Below are 18,101 nucleotides of genomic sequence, written 5' to 3'. Positions count from 1 at the left end.
AACAGTTCACTCATTCAGTCTATTTCACCAAAGCCTGCTGAATAAAAATAACATAGTTGCTCAGAGGAAGGCTCGTGCCAAAACGCATTAGCCAAATAAAGAATTAATAACTGAGCATTTGTCTCGCATCCTTTTCTTTTTACCATACTTCCACCTTAGTGTGGCAACCTTATCTAATTAGTCTTTGCTGTGGCTGAGCACCCACTGCTCATGAACGCGTCCAGAGAAAGCGCACCCTATACCTTCAGATGAATTGTTGTTACATTGTATTCTACACATTTTCAACATTGTGTTTATTTAGCACATCAATGAAAAGTATATTGGGGAATAGTTAGAAGTAGAGACATAGATTTGTAATATGAGATTGAAAATAGGGGTGTACTGTACTATACAAATCACAAAATCACAATATACAAGATACAATTTTTTTCAAGCAGTATCACGATACACAATATTATCACGATATTCTTTCATGTGTTTTTTATGGTTATTTTTCAAGTTACTTAACAGTACAATCTACGGAGCCCCTAAGTAGCCAAGGTTCAAAAATATTTTATCTCGCCCGGTCGAGATATTATCTTGCCCGGTAGAGATACAATAAATATTGTCCCGTGGCCATTCCAGGGCTCCGTACGATCACCTACAAGGTAACAAAAACTAAAAGAAAAAGGAGCAACAGAATTTAGAACAAAATACTTACGATATCTCTGAAAAGTCATATCGTGGAGACATTGTATCATCTTGATGATATTTATATATTTTTTTATAATTATTTTTGAATTGGGTGGTTACATACATTCTTGAATACATATCAATACACAATATCCTGACAGCTTTCTGAAAAAGCTATGTTTCTATGTCAGTCGTTCGATTTTTCAAAAATAGCAGACCTATGTAGATCTGCTATTTTTCAATAGCTAAAGCAAAACATAATGCTAACACCAACAGGGGTTCCCGCCCAAAATGGGTTAAGCAATGATCATAGTCAAGGAGGAACAGGAAATGGTTTTACATAACATTAGCATTATTAAACGTTACGTATTTCATTAATTTTATGGCTTCACCCACCCAATGGTTTTTTCATTTTATTTTCATTCACACCTCATTCATACTGTACTAAGCCTCGCTCTCACGCTTACCCACACACACACACACACTCACACCCACTCTCCCACACACACACACACACACACACACACACACACACACAGACCCATACACACACACACACACACACACTCACACTTACCCATCTACATGTCTATCCCCACCCACCTACCTACCCAGCCCTCCCTTATACACACACACACACACAAGGGAGATGCGGGAGGAAACAAGAGGGGAACGACACAAAACATCTTGATGATATTTATCACTAGGGACCCCGATCACGTTTTTTTGCTCCCGATCCGATTCCGATCATTTGATTTTGAGACATACCGATACCGATCTTTCCCGATCCGATCTCTATATTTTTATATAACACTTATGCCATATCACAATAGCAAATATCCTTATGTATGTCACTCTAGTGTAGTCTGTTGTGTTGTGTTGCCTTTGTGACTATACTTTTATTAGAATGACTGTCATTGTGTTTTTTTCTTGAAAGCATGAAATCATAGCAAAATAATGATGTATTGGTTAAATAGAGCAGGGGTTTTCAACTGATTGTGAACAAGGGACCACCACCCTGACTTAGAATCAACCTGGGGACCACTATTGTGTTGGGTGGGGATATGGGCTAAGATTAGTGCTTTTGTAAGTTAACACTTGCTATGCATACCATGTGTATACATTCCACTGTAAGTGTTTCTCAACCGTTGACTAATACTGGTAAAATGTCCTAATAATAATGACTCAACCAGACAATCCGGTGCACTTCCCCCTTCTTGAGATTCTAACTCTAACTTTCTTGAACTCCAACTTGTCAGTAAATGACATGGATTCATTCATGAGTTCACGGTTTCTCAACTAGTGTAAATTAAAACAAATCAACAAATCCTACATTACTAAATGCATGGTCAGGGACCACATGCAATACCTCCACGGACCACCAGTGGTCCACGGACCACCAGTGATCCACGGACCACCTGTTGAAAAGCGAATACAGTTCTACAGCTTATAGAACTGAAGTTAAAACTCTTAAAGAGTATCTCTCTCATTCAAAGAGAGTACTACAGACACCTATGCCATCATGCATAGTGGGGGTTGCATTTCCTTAGTGTTCATAATCTTTCACACCTCTGAGTGTGACTAGTCTTTGTTTGATGATCTCTGACTGGGACCAGAAGGAAAACAACTAGCATAAACACAGTTTTTTCCAAATGTCATTGCTTATACATCTTTCTTTGAGATTTACATTAGACAATTAAAAATCCGATCTTTTCTCCCCGATTCCGATCGTTTGAAAATCATGTAATCGGAGCCGATTTCCGATCACCCGATCCGATCGGGACAACCCCATTTATCACCATATAAGTAAGCCTTAGCTTGCCGAGCCATGAGGCCCATAGGGCAGGAGTCTATCTCCTGTTTCTGTAGCGTGAGGAAGCTTGATGTACACCCCCTGGACATGACACTGGTATGGGACTTGAGTGCCAAGCAGGGAGGCACAGAGTGTTTGGTATGACCCGGCTGGGGATCGAACCCCGACCTCCCAGTCTCATGGCGGACACTAACACCATATCGCCCACCCCTAATTGAAAATGTATGTTTATACCATGCAATGTCCATTGGCGGCAGGTGTTATTTGTAATAGGGTTTCATAATCTCTCTTCATGCTGTCAAAACTGGCACACTACTATTACTAGTACGACAGTTCAACAAAAGAATAGCACACAGTGACATATATGTCAGTGCTATATGCATATAGCACTGACGAAGGTCCTAGGACCGAAACGTTTGCTTTTTAATTGCACTTTGAGCACGAGCACTTTATGAGCATGTTAAAATAAAGAAAAAATATTTTTCTAAGTCTCAGTTTAAGGAGTTTTACTTCTATTTTCTATACGGTGAGCGAGTCTTTTCCTGTCAAAGTTTCCCTTATGTTTTTGAGACCACCGCTACCGTAGTCAAGTTTGGAAAGAAAAAGGACGAAGAAAGGCGCAACAGTTTTCTCAGTGCTTACTCAGCATGACACAGAAAATGTAAATAGTCTACATTACATGGCAGCCAAATTTAGAGTCGTGATCCATCAGACATACATTTGTTCCTCCTCTGTCCAGACTGTCCTCAAACTTCCTCAAGACTTTAAAGCAGAGATTGTAGGTTGGTATTTCTGCACTTGGTTTCAACATCTCTATCTGCCAGACGTTGCTTCAGCAATCTACTAGTTTGATCCCGTTCTGTCAATACAGTAACAGTACTTCAAGTTCAATGTCACTTATGGAGTGGGTCGTTTCTCTCGCAGTTTATCTGTCAGGTAAGACAAAAATGCATTTTCCCCCTCTAATCCTTCTAAATCTTAAAATATATATTGCTGCCACAATAAGTGGAGCTATTATTACATACTGTATGAGTCAGTATGGAAAAAGGAAGAAATTACCACAATCTAAAAAAATAAATCTCAGTGAAGAACTACAACTAAATAAACATCCAACATTATAAAATACATAATGAAATATGAATATTCATATGAACTGTTACAATAATGTAACTATTATTAACCAACTTGCACACAGCAGGCAGACCTATGTAGCCTGGTGTATACAGGGTGTTGTAATTTCAAACACAGCTTTTCCTCAGTTGCATGGGAGCGTACTCTAGTTCTCTCTGCCTTAGTGAGCAGTAAATGTCTTGGTAGCCTATGTCCTATTTACTGCCAGAGTTTCTTAGAAGAGTCTGCACTCTGCACAGTGCACACACTGCCATTGTTTTTAAGCGTTTTTACTAATCTTTCAAGACCCACAGAATATTTTGTTCATGTTTATACCAAATATCTCAAAAGAAAGAAGAGAGTCTCTACTTTAATTTGGGAAAATGTGTGTAAGGCGATGTTCCGTTCTTTATTGGCGTTATTGGCAGTTGAATATGCTTGTTTTCAACAAAAAACGTTGCCTGGGAACAGAAAGCAGAGAATTTTTTATTTTTATGAATCCTATAATATTATTCTGAACCGGCTTGGATTTTTTGTTAACATTTCTTTCCGGGTGTCCTATGATCCTAAAGTCCTTCTATGGTAAACACTGGGGGGTGTTGGGCGTGCCGAATGGGCAGTGACGAGGCAAGTGGCCCCGTTTGAAAAGACAAAACTTTTACACTTTTCTTTTCTTGTCAGAGCTGAGGGTGCAATCCGTCCAGCAGTCAAAGAGGGATATTTCACTTTTTTATTTAAACGTTCGTAATTTTATCTCAGACTTATTTGAACACCCCAGGCAGTTTTTGAGTTGATCGATTGATCGATTGATATTCATTTTAGCTGCCCCGCCCCGAACTCATAACATTACATTTAAAAATATGCACGCACCGTAGGCACACACCCACCCACCCACCCACCTACCTACCTAGTACCTACCTACCAACCTACCTCTCAATAAAATGTGTGTTGTTTCTTGCTTTCTGCAGTGTTCCATGCTGCATTTGGTTTTAACATTGATCCTGTGGTTTGGAAATCCTTGAGTTCACCTGGCGATGGATTTGGATACAAGGTGGTTCAAAGACAATCAAGGTAAATAAAGACAGAGCATGGATTTGTGTGACTGCACACAAGTCTAAAACACATCTTTTATAATACAACATTTGTACTTTTACCCATCATACACTTTACTCAAAATGTTCACATCTACTGTACAGTAACATCTACTATTAGCCATGTGCATAGTTTTCAATACTTTGTTAAAACTTTTCTTGTCACGGATTGCTCTCCTGTAGCTTACTGGTCAGTGCACCCCTTTCACAAGGCAGGAGCGGCCAAATATATAAATGTTCTACAGAGTCATGTAGTCCCATGTCTATTGAAGGTAGGCAACATTTAACATCAATATAAATTAAGGCTTAATTTAAAATAATTATAATGCTAGTATACCATGTTCATTATTGCACACAAATAATCTCAGCTGTAAATATTATTTCCAATTTATTTTAACTTTAGTTTAAAAAAAGTAACACGATTTGTTATTATTTTGGGTTACCATTCATTCAGTCATAAGAGAAAGAGTGACGTGTCACTTTGTGCAAGTGTATTTCCTGTGTATTTATTTATTGACATGATATGGCCGCAGACTATTAATGTTTAATGTTATGTTTCACTTATGATGTAACATGAAAGGGATTTTAGTCGTGACTGTAGTTTTTAATGTGGTTGTTTAAACCTATGATAGTAAAATTACAATATCACAATATGAATTAATGCTGACATTTATGTTTTCATCTATTGCGCTTGTTAAATACAGTGCCAGAGTTTGCAGTCAACATGTCCCTTGGCTTGACAATGACAAATGACCCGACCACAGGAAACACAATTGTGAGTTCATTAACTACAGTTAAGTTATGCTGTGCTGTTGGAGTCTTTTTGTTGTTTTGAAAACTATAATGTCATAATTTCAACATAAATATTTCAGCGAAATAATGGTTATTATTTCAAAGTTTAAAAGAAATCCTAAATATTATCTACAAATGTATTTACTAAATTAATTGGCTTATGGAGGAAATTCTCACATTTCTTTCCTCTATTTCTATTTTTGTGTTACATTTTTAATTTGCATTCATTCCTAACCTAATTCCTAACCTAATTAGGCTACACTGTGCAGTGTAGCCTAATTTCTCCGCAAAATGAAATCTTCCATTTTGAGTTCAGACATTCTGTTCTCCCATTGCAGGCATGTGGTCCAACCATTCCAAGAGAGTGCAAAGCTATCACCACATACAACGGTGTATGCTTAGAGATTAGTGCGGATGACAATGTTGGATTATCTGTGCCATCATCTCTTGAAGGTATATTGAATTAAATAGAAGTACTGACTGCGAATTTACACCCCATGGGTGTAAGTGAAATGGCTTTTGTCTCTGAGTTTAGAAGTTCGGATGCTGTGTTCCTGAGTTCCACACGCATGCAATGCAACAAACAAGTTGAACATTAGCCTATATAGTGAATTTATTATTATATGTATATGTACAGTACGCATATACATGAACATGCTTAAATTATATTAAGTTTTGTAAAAGTTGCTGAAAAACCTTCGAATGCAACAAATAGATGAAGAGCATGCCCATAATCTTTTCTTCTAATACGTCTTCTTTTTTTCTAATACGTCTTCTAACAGAGTGTCCTGAGGCAGCAGATATTGCATTCTTACTGGACGGCTCAGGCAGTGTTTCTTCCTCTGATTTCAACACAATGAAGACATTTGTGAAAAGAATGATTGGCTCACTAGTGGATAGAGCTACACAGGTGGGACTTGAAGAATTGGCCAATGGTCAAATTATATAACTTTAAAAATAGGTCAGTTTTCTTCCAAACTGATTAATGCTGATACACATAACAATTTCTTGCTTTTCTCTGCACAATTGTAGAACACTAGATTATCAAACTGGGCACTGTATAATGCCACATAATGAGTACTGTAACAACATGATGTTCAACTAAAGGTCCAAAGAAACTAGGGATTTACTGTCTGACCCTGTATAGAAGAGAGATTTGTTTTGCTGGGTCAGGGTCAACCACAACTATACATAAGGACTCAGGAGTAATGAACAGCGAGGAGCTCATTATTGAGAAATAAATAAATAATTACGGAACTGGTTAACATTAATATTACTGCAGTATGGACCGCCACATTGCTATCATTATTGCTGAAAGCAGCAGACTACTGATAATCCCTAACAATTGTCACAAACGTTATTTTGTTTCAATATTTTGTTCACAGACAGGAGCCATGCATTGCTGTGGGCAGGTTAATAAGCATCTTGCGCCAAAGAGTATAGGTTCCAGGTTTAGAAAACGGACTCGGGTTATACAGTATGGTACCATTCTAAATGGGGATTTGTTTCCTATATGCGATGCACTGCTCCCCATAGCTGCGAATACGGACAAAGGCCTACAATACGTAATTTCTGCTCATGCATATATATATGTTTGCTAGATGAATGTGAAAAGGGCCCAGTTTGAGAAGAAAATGCAGGAGCAGCAAGTTCCTCAGAATCGGGAAAATAACTTAATAACTTAACTGCTTATGACTGCAGTGAATTCAATGTTTTTTGTTTTCTTTTTTGCAGTTCGCAGTTGTCCAGTACTCAACAAACCCCGCCATCCACTATCATTTTGATGATTTTGACACCTCAGGATCTTGGGGATCTCAAATTGATCGTATTAGTCAACAAAGAGGATGGACGTATACAGCGGCAGCAATTAGACGGGTTGTGTACGTGTCTTTACGCATATTGACAAATTATGACAATGTACCTCAATTGTCAAACATTTTATGGCAAGTACAGTTATTTTGTATTCCAACAGCCAAGGTGTTTTTTTAGGAAATAGAGGATCGAGACAAAACGTGAAGAAGTTCCTGATAGTCATTACTGATGGAGAGTCTACTGATCCAGAAGAATTACCTAATGCTGCTTCTCTCGCTGCAAGGGAAGGCATTGTTCGATTTGCAATTGGGGTAAGTTGTTATAGAGTCACTCATCATTTTAAAATGGAGACCTAAACTTACACTGTATTTGTTTTGTTTTACATACAGTACCTGTACAGTAGCTAATACTGCAGAGACTACCTGCCACTTAAGCTTGTGTCACCAGACTTTCCACCTCGGAGGAAAGCCTAGTCTGTGTTCCTAAATTGCCTGTGTGATCCGGATGATAGTCTCGCCAGTCACCAAGAGTTATAATAAAAGATGGATACACCAAACAACTATTTCAAGAAGTACTTGAAGAAACTTGCCACTGCCACTGATGCAGCTAGAGGGCCTTAACCAACTGCGGCAAAAACATAGCCCAGAGCCAGACATTACAGACATTAGTGTATATAAGTATACTGAACTGATACTAAAGTCTACTCTGTACCATAGAAATACAGAAAGTACTTTTCCATTCAAGATTCAAGAGAAACGACTTCACTGGTTGCATCACTGCATGGTGTGGGAAATACATTGATCTCAACCGCAAGCTCTGATGATCTCAAGCTTATGTCGTTATGTGAACAGCTGAGTGCATCAGAGGGTACACAGTATGCCAACTTCCATATAGGACAGCTATAGCCACCCCAACCACAGATTGTTTCATATGTTACCAAACATGTGGCAAGTGGCTTCATAGCCATAGAGCCTCTAGCAGTAGATTTGTGAAACAGCTACTTCCCTGAATCAGGTTTATCAATGATCAGGCCAGAAAAAGACAGAAAAAGAAAATACTAGTGCTATTTGCAAGCTTTTAGCTCACAAGCTATTTCACTATTTTAACGGTAGTTTTTATAGTGAGTTTAGTTTACTATGAAAACCTGCAAAACAGTCAGTCACGCTAAAACCAGGCCCAGGGCGTCTTGCTGGTTGTATGCCTATTGACATGCCCAACATATTGTGTGTGTATGTGTTTCTGTTTCTTACTACTACTCATTTTAATGCTGCTATAATGTAATTAATAAGACAGAACAACAAACAATTTACTCTTACTGTATGTACAGTAACAATAGACACCTTTACCTCCTACCTTTACCGCCTACCTTAATTTGACGATTAATTACCATGACTATTCATTAAAAAATATGCTCAGTATAGAATCTACAATTAAAGTATCAATGTCAGCCCAATACCTTTAGTAATTTATTCAGCAGCATGTATCTTGATATCCTAAGGTTGGAACAGCTTTTAATAAAGCTTCAGCAAAAGCAGAGTTGGACATCATTGCTACCGATCCATCGAAGCACGTGTTTCGAGTGACGAACTTTCAAGCTCTTGACGGAATCAGTGACGCTTTGCAGAACAGCATCTTTCCAATTGAAGGTATAGTTCCAATGTATCCAAATAAAATTACCTCATCACTCACCTCAAAATCATCACTTTTTTAGATTCATAATTGAGTTGAGAGATGATGTCTCTTTGTCTTTTTGTCATAGGATCTCAGAGCGGTGGCTCATTGAAACTGGAAATGGCTCAAGAGGGATTCAGTGCTGCTTATGTACCTGGGGTAATGAAAAACCTGTGCAATATATCACAGAGCCCCATTTTAGGGCAGGCAAATTGGTGTGAGGTGTGCAGCAGACAGGAAAGATTTAGGCAAGTTTTAACTTGCGTGTGTGTGTGTTTAGTGTTTAGGGCAGTAGTTCTCAAAGTGGGGTCCATCCAGGAATGCTTTGGTGCAGAGTGGTGACACAACCCAGACATGCTTGTTTGACTTTGGTATGAATACCTCAACTGGAAATATAAATATATTTAATTTGTTTGTATTAATTCTAACCCACACTTGAACCCGCACATACCATCCGTATGACGAGTATAACTCCTATAAATTAATGACGCTGGGTACAGATGACGAGCAAGGCTCATCATAAGGCGTTTGATATCGCTATAACATTGCCTCGCTGCGTTTGATTTTTGGAACCGCTCTGGTTGCTATGCACGGTTGCCAGTGCCCCGCCCACACTCCTTGTTTCTCAATAGCAGTTAGCTTCTGTTTTAGGCCACAGCTTTTTTTTTCTCTCTGTTGACCAGATCGGCGATGTTCAGAGGTCTTTTCTGATTATCTGGTGAGCGCGATGAGAACATTGCCGTTTTCTAGAGCAAGGATTGGCCTTAGCTCGGTAGCATTAACACTAATACTTTAGCATCCAAGATGGAAGCCAAAACCGGACGCGAGTCTAGTGGAATAGCCTGAAAACACCCGGCACCCAAGCACCACCACTTTTGTCCACCAGATGGCAATCAATGTGTTAATACCCATGTCTGATCAATGGCAAGTTGTCAACACACGCACCTACAGTATGACATCATATGCGTGCATGCATGTACAGTATGGACACCAGAGACAGTGAGAGAGACACTGCACACCTACTGTAGGTAATGTAGTTTAGTGTTTAGTCTTATTGGTACGTTTTAAGGTAGTTTTAACAAAATGCACTGGGTCTGCTCCATTTTGCAGCATGTGATATAAGTAATAATTACATATTTATACAGATCTGTCTGTACTTCCTGAAAGAATTGGAAGTACAGACATTATCCATAAAACACCAGTTTACTGTGCCTATCTATACTATAGGGAGGATTCCAAATGGCAGCTGTTGGCGCCTTCCAGTGGAGAGGAGGCTACCAGGACGTCTCAACAGAAGGCCAGAGGGAAGACTTCAAGGAGCTTACGGATATGGAGCCCGACAGCTATCTTGGTGAGGAAGTACAAAATTAACTTCATATTAAATTACTGTATTGTGTATAGTGACCATCATCAAGTAAAGAAATGTCTGTAAGTAATTAAAGATTATAATGTTCAGTCTACATCAGAGACTATAGGCATGGCATTCATAGGATGAGAGTCATCCTATGCAATCATATATTTATCCCCATTGGGTTTCTTCTCTTTAAGGTCATATGATAATCAGCATTAGCAACACCTATCGGCACCCCAAGCATATTTCTTTCTAATGTTTACTCTGTGCTGTTTTCTTCTAGGTTACTCCATGGCAATTGGCATGAGAAGAAGTGGCATTTTCACTGTTGTAGGTGCTCCAAGATTTAAACACATGGGGATGGTAATGGTGTTCTCCTCCGAGAGACCCCTCCAAAAGATTGACCCCTCGACACATCCACAGGTTTGTGCTCAAATTATTATTCACGCACGCACGCACGCACGTGTGATGTTAAATTGATGTCATATGTGATGTTGGTAAAGCACCCCTCACTTCACACGGGTGTGATTTCTCTCCTAAAAAATGTCTTTCTTCCTCCTTTGAATGATGATTTCTGGCTTGCTCAGTTTCAGATTGGGGCATATTTCGGGGCAGAGGTTTGTACCATGGATGTGGATCGGAGTGGATACACTGACATAATCCTCATATCTGCTCCTTCATTCACGGAGGAAGATCGAGAGGGCAGGGTCTACGTCTGTAGCCTTACTGGCAGTGGCAGGGTCAGTGCTTTTACTTTCTGACGTCATACATCATTTTACAACGTTTGACCTCAGGTATGAGAATTAATTAAAATTATAATTCTCATTCCTATTGTTTTTTTGTTTGTTTTTTTACCCAGAGAGCTGATTGTATATCATCCGATAAACAAGCGGTGTTGAAAGGTGTTGCAGGAGAAAGAGGAAGGTTTGGTTCCTCTCTTGCTCCACTGCCTGACCTCAACAGTGATGGATTCAATGATTTGGCTGTGGGAGCACCGCTAGAGAATGGTGGCCAAGGAAGCATCTATATTTTCCATGGTGATGGAAAACGAACAATCAATCCCATGTACTCACAGGTGCATGAGAGTCCAAAGGCTAATCCAGTGGCCATCATGGATTCAACGTTTTGTATTTACTGGACAGGTATGAGCCTTGTAATATGTTCACAACATTTTCTTTCCTTTTTTTCATCATGTAGAGAATTCCTGCCTCTGATGTCCAGCCTGGACTGCGCTTCTTCGGTCTCTCCATTAGCCAGTCTTCTTTTGACCTCAGTGGAGACAGTCTGCCTGACTTAGCAGTGGGTTCAAAGGGTGCTGTCCTCCTACTCAGGTAATGCTTTAAAAAAAACAAATCACACCCGTGTAAAATGAGGGGCGCTCTTGTCATCGTACATCAATTTATGTTAGCGGACATTTGACATTGCTACATAAGGTGGTCCCTTATTGGCCAAGCGCTCCCACCAACATGTGATTGGTTAGCCGATTTGCTCGTTTACATGTCAATGGCGTTTAATGTTTTGATGTTTAATTTAAGTCATATTTAGCGGAATTCTGACGTAATTTCTCCGTTCATTGTCAATGGCAAATATTGAGACGTGTGGGGACAAAGAAGGGGCTAGCGCCCCTTAAAAAAAAAGCTTTTTAAACTTCAATGTGCTCCTAAATTTAACTCATCAGAGCAATGGTCACCATGTTATGCAATTTAGGTTATTTGGTGTGACTATTGTCATGTCGGGGTGCGTTGCCCCCTTGTGGCGCACAGTGTTTGTGGAAGGTTTGGTGCGAGTAGGAGCATTGGTGCCACGGTCGACCCACCCTCTAGGCAATTTTAATTAATAGAGGATTTTCCAAGAACATTAGATTATTTTCCTTCACTCAAATTGTATTGCTCTCTCATTTACAGATCTAAGCCAATAGTAATGGTGGAAGCACAGGTGACATTCAGCCCAGACCAGATCCCCACCAACACCTCCTGCAACTCTCCCTTGAACAACACGGCTACAGTCTGCTTCACTATGACTCGCCACTCTACTGTGGAGACAGGTAAATGTACAGTACAGTCACACACACACACACACACACACACACACACACACACACACACACACACACACACACACACACACACACACACACACACACACACACACACACACACACACACACACACACACACACACACACACACACACACACACACACACACGTAGGGAGTACTAACTATTTAATGAAAGTCTAAACTGCTCCAGCTCAAGCACAGATGAATTATACGTTGACGGTGGATTCAACCCGTAAGATCCCAAACAACCGTGCTTACATGATGACACCTAAACAACGAGAGGTGTTCAACACTTTTACCCTTGACATGGGAAAGACACACTGCTTTTCACACGAATTTCACATTGAGGTAGGTTGGCAACCTGAATATAACCATACCTTAGAGAAAAACAGTAACATTCATGAAGGTTAGACTGTGAATATGTTCATGATAATGACCTGTCTTTGCAGGCTTGTCCAGAGGATGCTCTGAATGAACTGTCTAATGAACTTAGATTCACCTTTGAAGGCATTCCATCTTCAGACAAGCTCAGTCCAAGTCTTGCACTGCAAGCTCAGACAACAACCTATCATCCTGTAAGTTATGTAAATTACGCCTGCGTCTGTCTGTCTGTCTCATAGATGGAGAGTAGGCAGACTACTCTTGCCAAGAGAGCTTGACAATAGAGCTTGCAGAGTAGTAAGCCAGAATGATTATGCCGTTGGTGCAAATTAACCTTTGGCTTCTCTGCTCAGTAGTTCAGGGTAAAACATCTTGTGAGAACATCGTCTCATCATTACTGTTTGAAATAAAATGTGATTAACACGGTTTACTTCCTCCCTTGTACGACAGTTAGGGTTTGAAATAAATTGTGGCACTGATGACTTATGTACTGACAACCTCAAAGTTGATTTCAACTTTACCAGGTGAGACATACACATGTCCTAAGAGTGTGGTTACTTTGTTGATTAACCAGTGCTGGTTCCCATCATTTTTTAAGTGCCAGTTTATAATTTGCACGTGTACAGGCACCAGGTAGCATAGAAGACCTAAATGTTCAGTAATTATTTAATCTAGATACTATTGCTACCTGGGACAGTTCATTCAGGGCTTGAAACTCCCAAAAGGACAATAAGCCTATATTTAGAGTCTGAGGGCGTCAGAGAAAGCTTGCCTAGGGTGCAAATTTGGCCAGATCCAGGCCTGTAAATTTGTCTTTTGTTGCAGCTGGGAGGTCACTTTTTACATACTACCTGAACTGTTTTACTGTAGATCACTGAAAAAACTCTCATCTGGGAACCAATTCTATTAAAAGAATAGATAGAAGATACAGGGGAAGCTGAGATAGCTGAAAAATATTGTAGTCACTGATTGTCTCCATGTAGCTCAGTCAGTAGAGCTCTCGCCCTTCAACCACAAGGTTGTGTGTTCAAATCCGGGTACCGACAACTCAGCTCATCAGTCTTATTTGTGCATATTGTTCCTATTGCGAATTGTCTTCTTTCTTGGTCCCACCTTATCGCTGCTTGCAGCTATATTTTGTTCTTGGTATCAGAGGATTTATTTTAACCATATTTTGAGTTATGTCTCATATGAAACCTAAATGAATTGTAAACATATTTTGCCTTTCCCTTAATGATTGCTTCTCTGTTTTCTCATCATCATAATCAGCTCTACAGAGGTTAGAGTGGGCATAGATGAACTGTTGAACATAATGGTGTCAGTTGAGAACAGAGAGGAGAACTCGTACAACAGTCGTGTCACTCTCACATACCCTCCTGGGCTCTCATACAGGAAGTTCACCATACAGCAGGTAAGGCAGTATTGCCAACGTACGTAACTAACTGACCCTAAGTTCAGCCTTAATAAATTGTTCTCATCGATGTGTGATTAACATGCGTTTTTCTTTGTCTTTACCAAGGGAAGTGTAGAATGTACCTCTGTGGACAGTGAGGATGGTTTATCACAGGGGAAGAGTGACTGCACCATTGACAAGCCTATTTTCAAAAGCAATGCCAAGGTTAAACTTTTAGATTTCTAACGTTTCACACCTCTGCAAGGACAATCAGATATGAATAACTGTCCAAATGAATGTTCAACTAACTACTGTTAGACGAATACATTGGTTTAAACTAAGCACTTTCTCTGATTTCTCTCATACCATTCTAGGCTTTTTTCACCGTCTCCTATGGGATTGATACCAACAGTGAACTTGACAGAAAGATGCTGATCACTGCAAATGCCACAAGGTACTTTGCCTGGTGGAAAACCCTGCACTGTGTGCTTTCTATCATTATATTATACTAGGAATTATTTCTCTTCTGTTTCAGTGGAAATGCTGAGCATTCCCAAGAAAGTGAACTTTATCAACAGAAGGAGATTGATGTGAAGTACAGCATTTTTCTTTCCATTTCCAATCCAAGGTTTGCATTTGTTTCTTGTCATTCATACATTACTGTAAATATCTTTAAGTTAAACATTTTATTTATTGGGAGCAGATGAAAACTTGTCAAGGTTTTATAATGAATTAAACAATTCAATAATTCAATGAAAAAAAGTGTAATATTTCCAATTCAGTTCACTCAGCTACGCCAATTTTACTTTTGGAAGAAAAGATCTTCAGACACGACTTCCACAATCAATTATGGTAAAACATGTTATGAAAATATGTATATGTTCGTCAGTTTAATTCAGCTTTTGGGTTTACTGCTAAGTGATACCAAGGACTACTGTACATCCTTCTATTTTCTATTGTGTCCTCTCAGGTTTTGAATTTTGTGAGAGCCTTTAATGTTACTGTGGTCATCAAGGTGCCTGTGAGGCTTGGTGATGCAGACATCTGGGTGAATCCTGGTAGTATAGAGGTAACTCACATGGATGGACACTTCAATGCATGATGTTGGAGCTCAAACACACCAACCTTCAAACTGTGACAAACTGTTTCTCATGTCAGATTCAGTTCAATTAGTTAGGATTATTTGATGTGAGTTGACTCTAATTTTCTATTTGACTAACCAACTTTCAGATTCCAGACTGCAAGAGATCCAAGGATGAAGAACCCATCATCTCAGATTTTGTGGATAACGTCAAAGAAAATCATACAGTGGTACATATGTTTTTACGACATATTTATTTTCAAAAACGTGCATACTGTAGTGTATATGAAACAGGAGAAGGCGCACACCAGTGGTGGTGCTGTGCTGCTGGCCTTGTAACTGTTTTAAAAAAATATATATAGATGGTAAATATATATTTTAAAAAGTTAGAAAATATATTTATATATATATATATATATATATCACTGATGGCAAGTATTGTCTTTGCTTATAAATTTGTTTTTCCATTTCAAAATGAAGAATTGCTTAGGATTTGTCCTTTAATTGCCCATAGGATTGCTCTGTTGCAACGTGTACAGTGTTCAGATGCAACGTGTTAATGGTTAAAGATCAGCATGACGTTTACAACATCTCTGCTAACCTGAGCTCAGGATGGATCGAGCAGGTAAATATGTCGAAAATATGTGGGTTTATTCAACAGTCAACACTTAACCTTATATTTTACAGCTTACTCATTGCCATTTACTGTAGGTAAAGTAATGGAGCTGTATTCAACTACCTCAAGAATAAAAGTTACACTTGAATCTATAAATAATCATTGATGGGTGAATATATTTTTACAATTGCTTAAAGTATATCATATCTTTGGTCAAATTAGCATAATTCCCATCTTTTTCGAATGAAGAAGATGTGCGGTCGCTTCTCGCCTTTATTAAGGCGTCTTACTGGTAATTATTTCCACTATGTTAGATGTTTGTGGGTGTGTGAAATGTAGTACATAGAGGGTATGTGTATGCATAAAGTGAATGGCAGATCGAGTGGCAAAGTGAGTGACAAAGTGAATATAATGTTGTTTAAAGACATTTAATGCAATCAGATAGGACTTTTCTGTTTGCATGTATAGACTGTCAAGTCCAGAATGTAGTCTTTTGCCACCCAGTAGGCGTTCCTGCATAACTTCCGGGTATGATGATGATGTCACGCGCATACCCTCTATTGTCTGCCTGTTTTAGTTTTTTGTGCAGACTGCAGATGTAAATTAGCATCTTTGCTGTTCATTAATATGCACTGTCCCCGTCCCGTCTAAATAAACAAATAAGGTGTTAATATGCACTGTCCCCGTCCCGTCTAAATAAACAAATAAAGTACAGTTAAGAATAGTGAATTCCGTGCATCACTGCTATCACTACACTATTTAGCCTTTAGTGACACTCATTTGGCAGAAATGCAACCCAATTCTTGACATTACAACCAACCAACTGACCAACCACTAAAGATCAGAGTTTTGATCTGAGAATTATTAACTCTCTTATTGTCTCTAACAACGTCTGATGTTCATCCTCTTCCCTCTTTACTTCTGACCCACAGATTGGTCTCCAGTCTGCCAAATTCCGTTTGATCAGCACAGCCACTTTGGAGTATGACAGAAACCAATACATCTTTTTTTCAACAGATTCTGACAACAATCCCCCAGTTCGAAAGGTAATGTCCAGATGTGCATTTCACACTTTAGCATTTTTAGAAGACTTTGAATTGTAAGAAAATGTAATTGTTCTTGTGACCACTCCTCAGATTGTGGCCACAGTAGAGGTGTACACTGAGACAGACCTCACCAACTGGATCATTGGTGGAACCGTGGGAGGATTTGTTCTTTTGGCTTTGATCACTGCTGCCTTATATAAGGTAATAGGCCTACACTGCACTAAAAGCTGTGCCGTGCTCTAGGGCTCAAAGTCAAAGTTGTACGATTAGTCACACACGTTAACGCAAATTTGTTCTCAGCATTTGACCCATCTCTTGGAACGGTGAGCCGCAGCGTGTGCCACACTCGGGAATCATTAGTTGATTTGACTCCTAATCCAACACATTGATGCTGAGTGCCAAGCAGGGAGGCATTGGGTCCCATTTTTACAGTCTTTGGTATGACCCGGCCGGGGATCGAACCCCCGACCCAGTTTCAGGGCGGACACTCTAACCACAAGGCCACTGTCTGGCTATAACAACCTGCCAGAATCTTGTACTAACCTTAACCGTACCAATCATGGTTTAGAAAACAAGCCCAAATAAGTAACTACACTTTGGCAACTATGATTGACATGAAACTTAAATGTGCTCAGCAAAGAACACCACTGATTGTGGTGAGCCAATGGCCAATTAGCCCTTCACTAAGTCCCTCCACAACCCCTCCTTGTCCAATAGACACGTTAGCAGCGAGGAGACAGGGCAAGCTGTCCTTCTCCCCTATAGAGATTCATGTTAAATGACGGGATTTCTCCAGATAAATAATCCATCATTTCAGTAGCAAGAGCATCAAAATGTCTTATAAATCTGGTCAACCAGGCTTTCAGTACGTAGGTTATGCACTGGACAAATTTGAATATTATTATTTAAATAAACTAGAAATATGAGGAAATGACAGAGGGAGAAATCAACTTTTAACAACTACCCGAGAGGAGTTTTCACACAAAGCAGAAAGAAGAAGTTTTACTGTTGTTGTTTGGAGTTGAAAGCGATAGAAGTAATAATAGGTCAGATTTAGCTGTAGTAATAGTAGTTGTAGCAGCAGTAGTGGTATAGGCCTATTAGTAGTAGTTAGTGCATGCAAATGACTAAAAACATGCAGACAAGGTTGAATAGTGGCGAAGTGGTCCTTTAATAATTTGCCATAATTTAGTGATGGAGGGAGGCTAATGC

At 39.4% G+C, this 18,101-nt stretch overlaps 1 protein-coding gene across 1 annotated transcript in view; it reads left to right on the top strand.

Moving 5' to 3' along the window:
- Positions 1-5,410: 5,410 nt before the first annotated feature.
- The window catches only part of LOC306914996 (integrin alpha-M-like), a gene marked incomplete at its 5' end in the record, with an annotated part of 32,164 nt that continues 19,473 nt past the window's right edge, over positions 5,411-18,101 (top strand). Inside the window, 24 exons of the mRNA XM_079492238.1 lie at positions 5,411-5,461; positions 5,817-5,931; positions 6,261-6,388; positions 8,789-8,936; positions 9,050-9,120; positions 10,189-10,312; positions 10,596-10,735; positions 10,900-11,052; positions 11,172-11,387; positions 11,510-11,643; positions 12,217-12,356; positions 12,563-12,720; positions 12,822-12,947; positions 13,204-13,277; positions 14,023-14,164; positions 14,273-14,371; positions 14,521-14,600; positions 14,682-14,774; positions 14,929-14,998; positions 15,117-15,215; positions 15,377-15,457; positions 15,742-15,852; positions 16,776-16,889; positions 16,980-17,090. Coding sequence (XP_079348364.1) covers positions 5,411-5,461; positions 5,817-5,931; positions 6,261-6,388; positions 8,789-8,936; positions 9,050-9,120; positions 10,189-10,312; positions 10,596-10,735; positions 10,900-11,052; positions 11,172-11,387; positions 11,510-11,643; positions 12,217-12,356; positions 12,563-12,720; positions 12,822-12,947; positions 13,204-13,277; positions 14,023-14,164; positions 14,273-14,371; positions 14,521-14,600; positions 14,682-14,774; positions 14,929-14,998; positions 15,117-15,215; positions 15,377-15,457; positions 15,742-15,852; positions 16,776-16,889; positions 16,980-17,090 — 2,778 coding nt within the window. The remainder of the gene's footprint in view (positions 5,462-5,816; positions 5,932-6,260; positions 6,389-8,788; positions 8,937-9,049; positions 9,121-10,188; positions 10,313-10,595; positions 10,736-10,899; positions 11,053-11,171; positions 11,388-11,509; positions 11,644-12,216; positions 12,357-12,562; positions 12,721-12,821; positions 12,948-13,203; positions 13,278-14,022; positions 14,165-14,272; positions 14,372-14,520; positions 14,601-14,681; positions 14,775-14,928; positions 14,999-15,116; positions 15,216-15,376; positions 15,458-15,741; positions 15,853-16,775; positions 16,890-16,979; positions 17,091-18,101) is intronic.

This window comes from Electrona antarctica (genome assembly GCF_951216825.1).
Source record: "Electrona antarctica genome assembly, chromosome: 22".
Taxonomy (NCBI): domain Eukaryota; kingdom Metazoa; phylum Chordata; class Actinopteri; order Myctophiformes; family Myctophidae; genus Electrona; species Electrona antarctica.
This window is presented reverse-complemented; position numbering and strand designations above follow the sequence as displayed.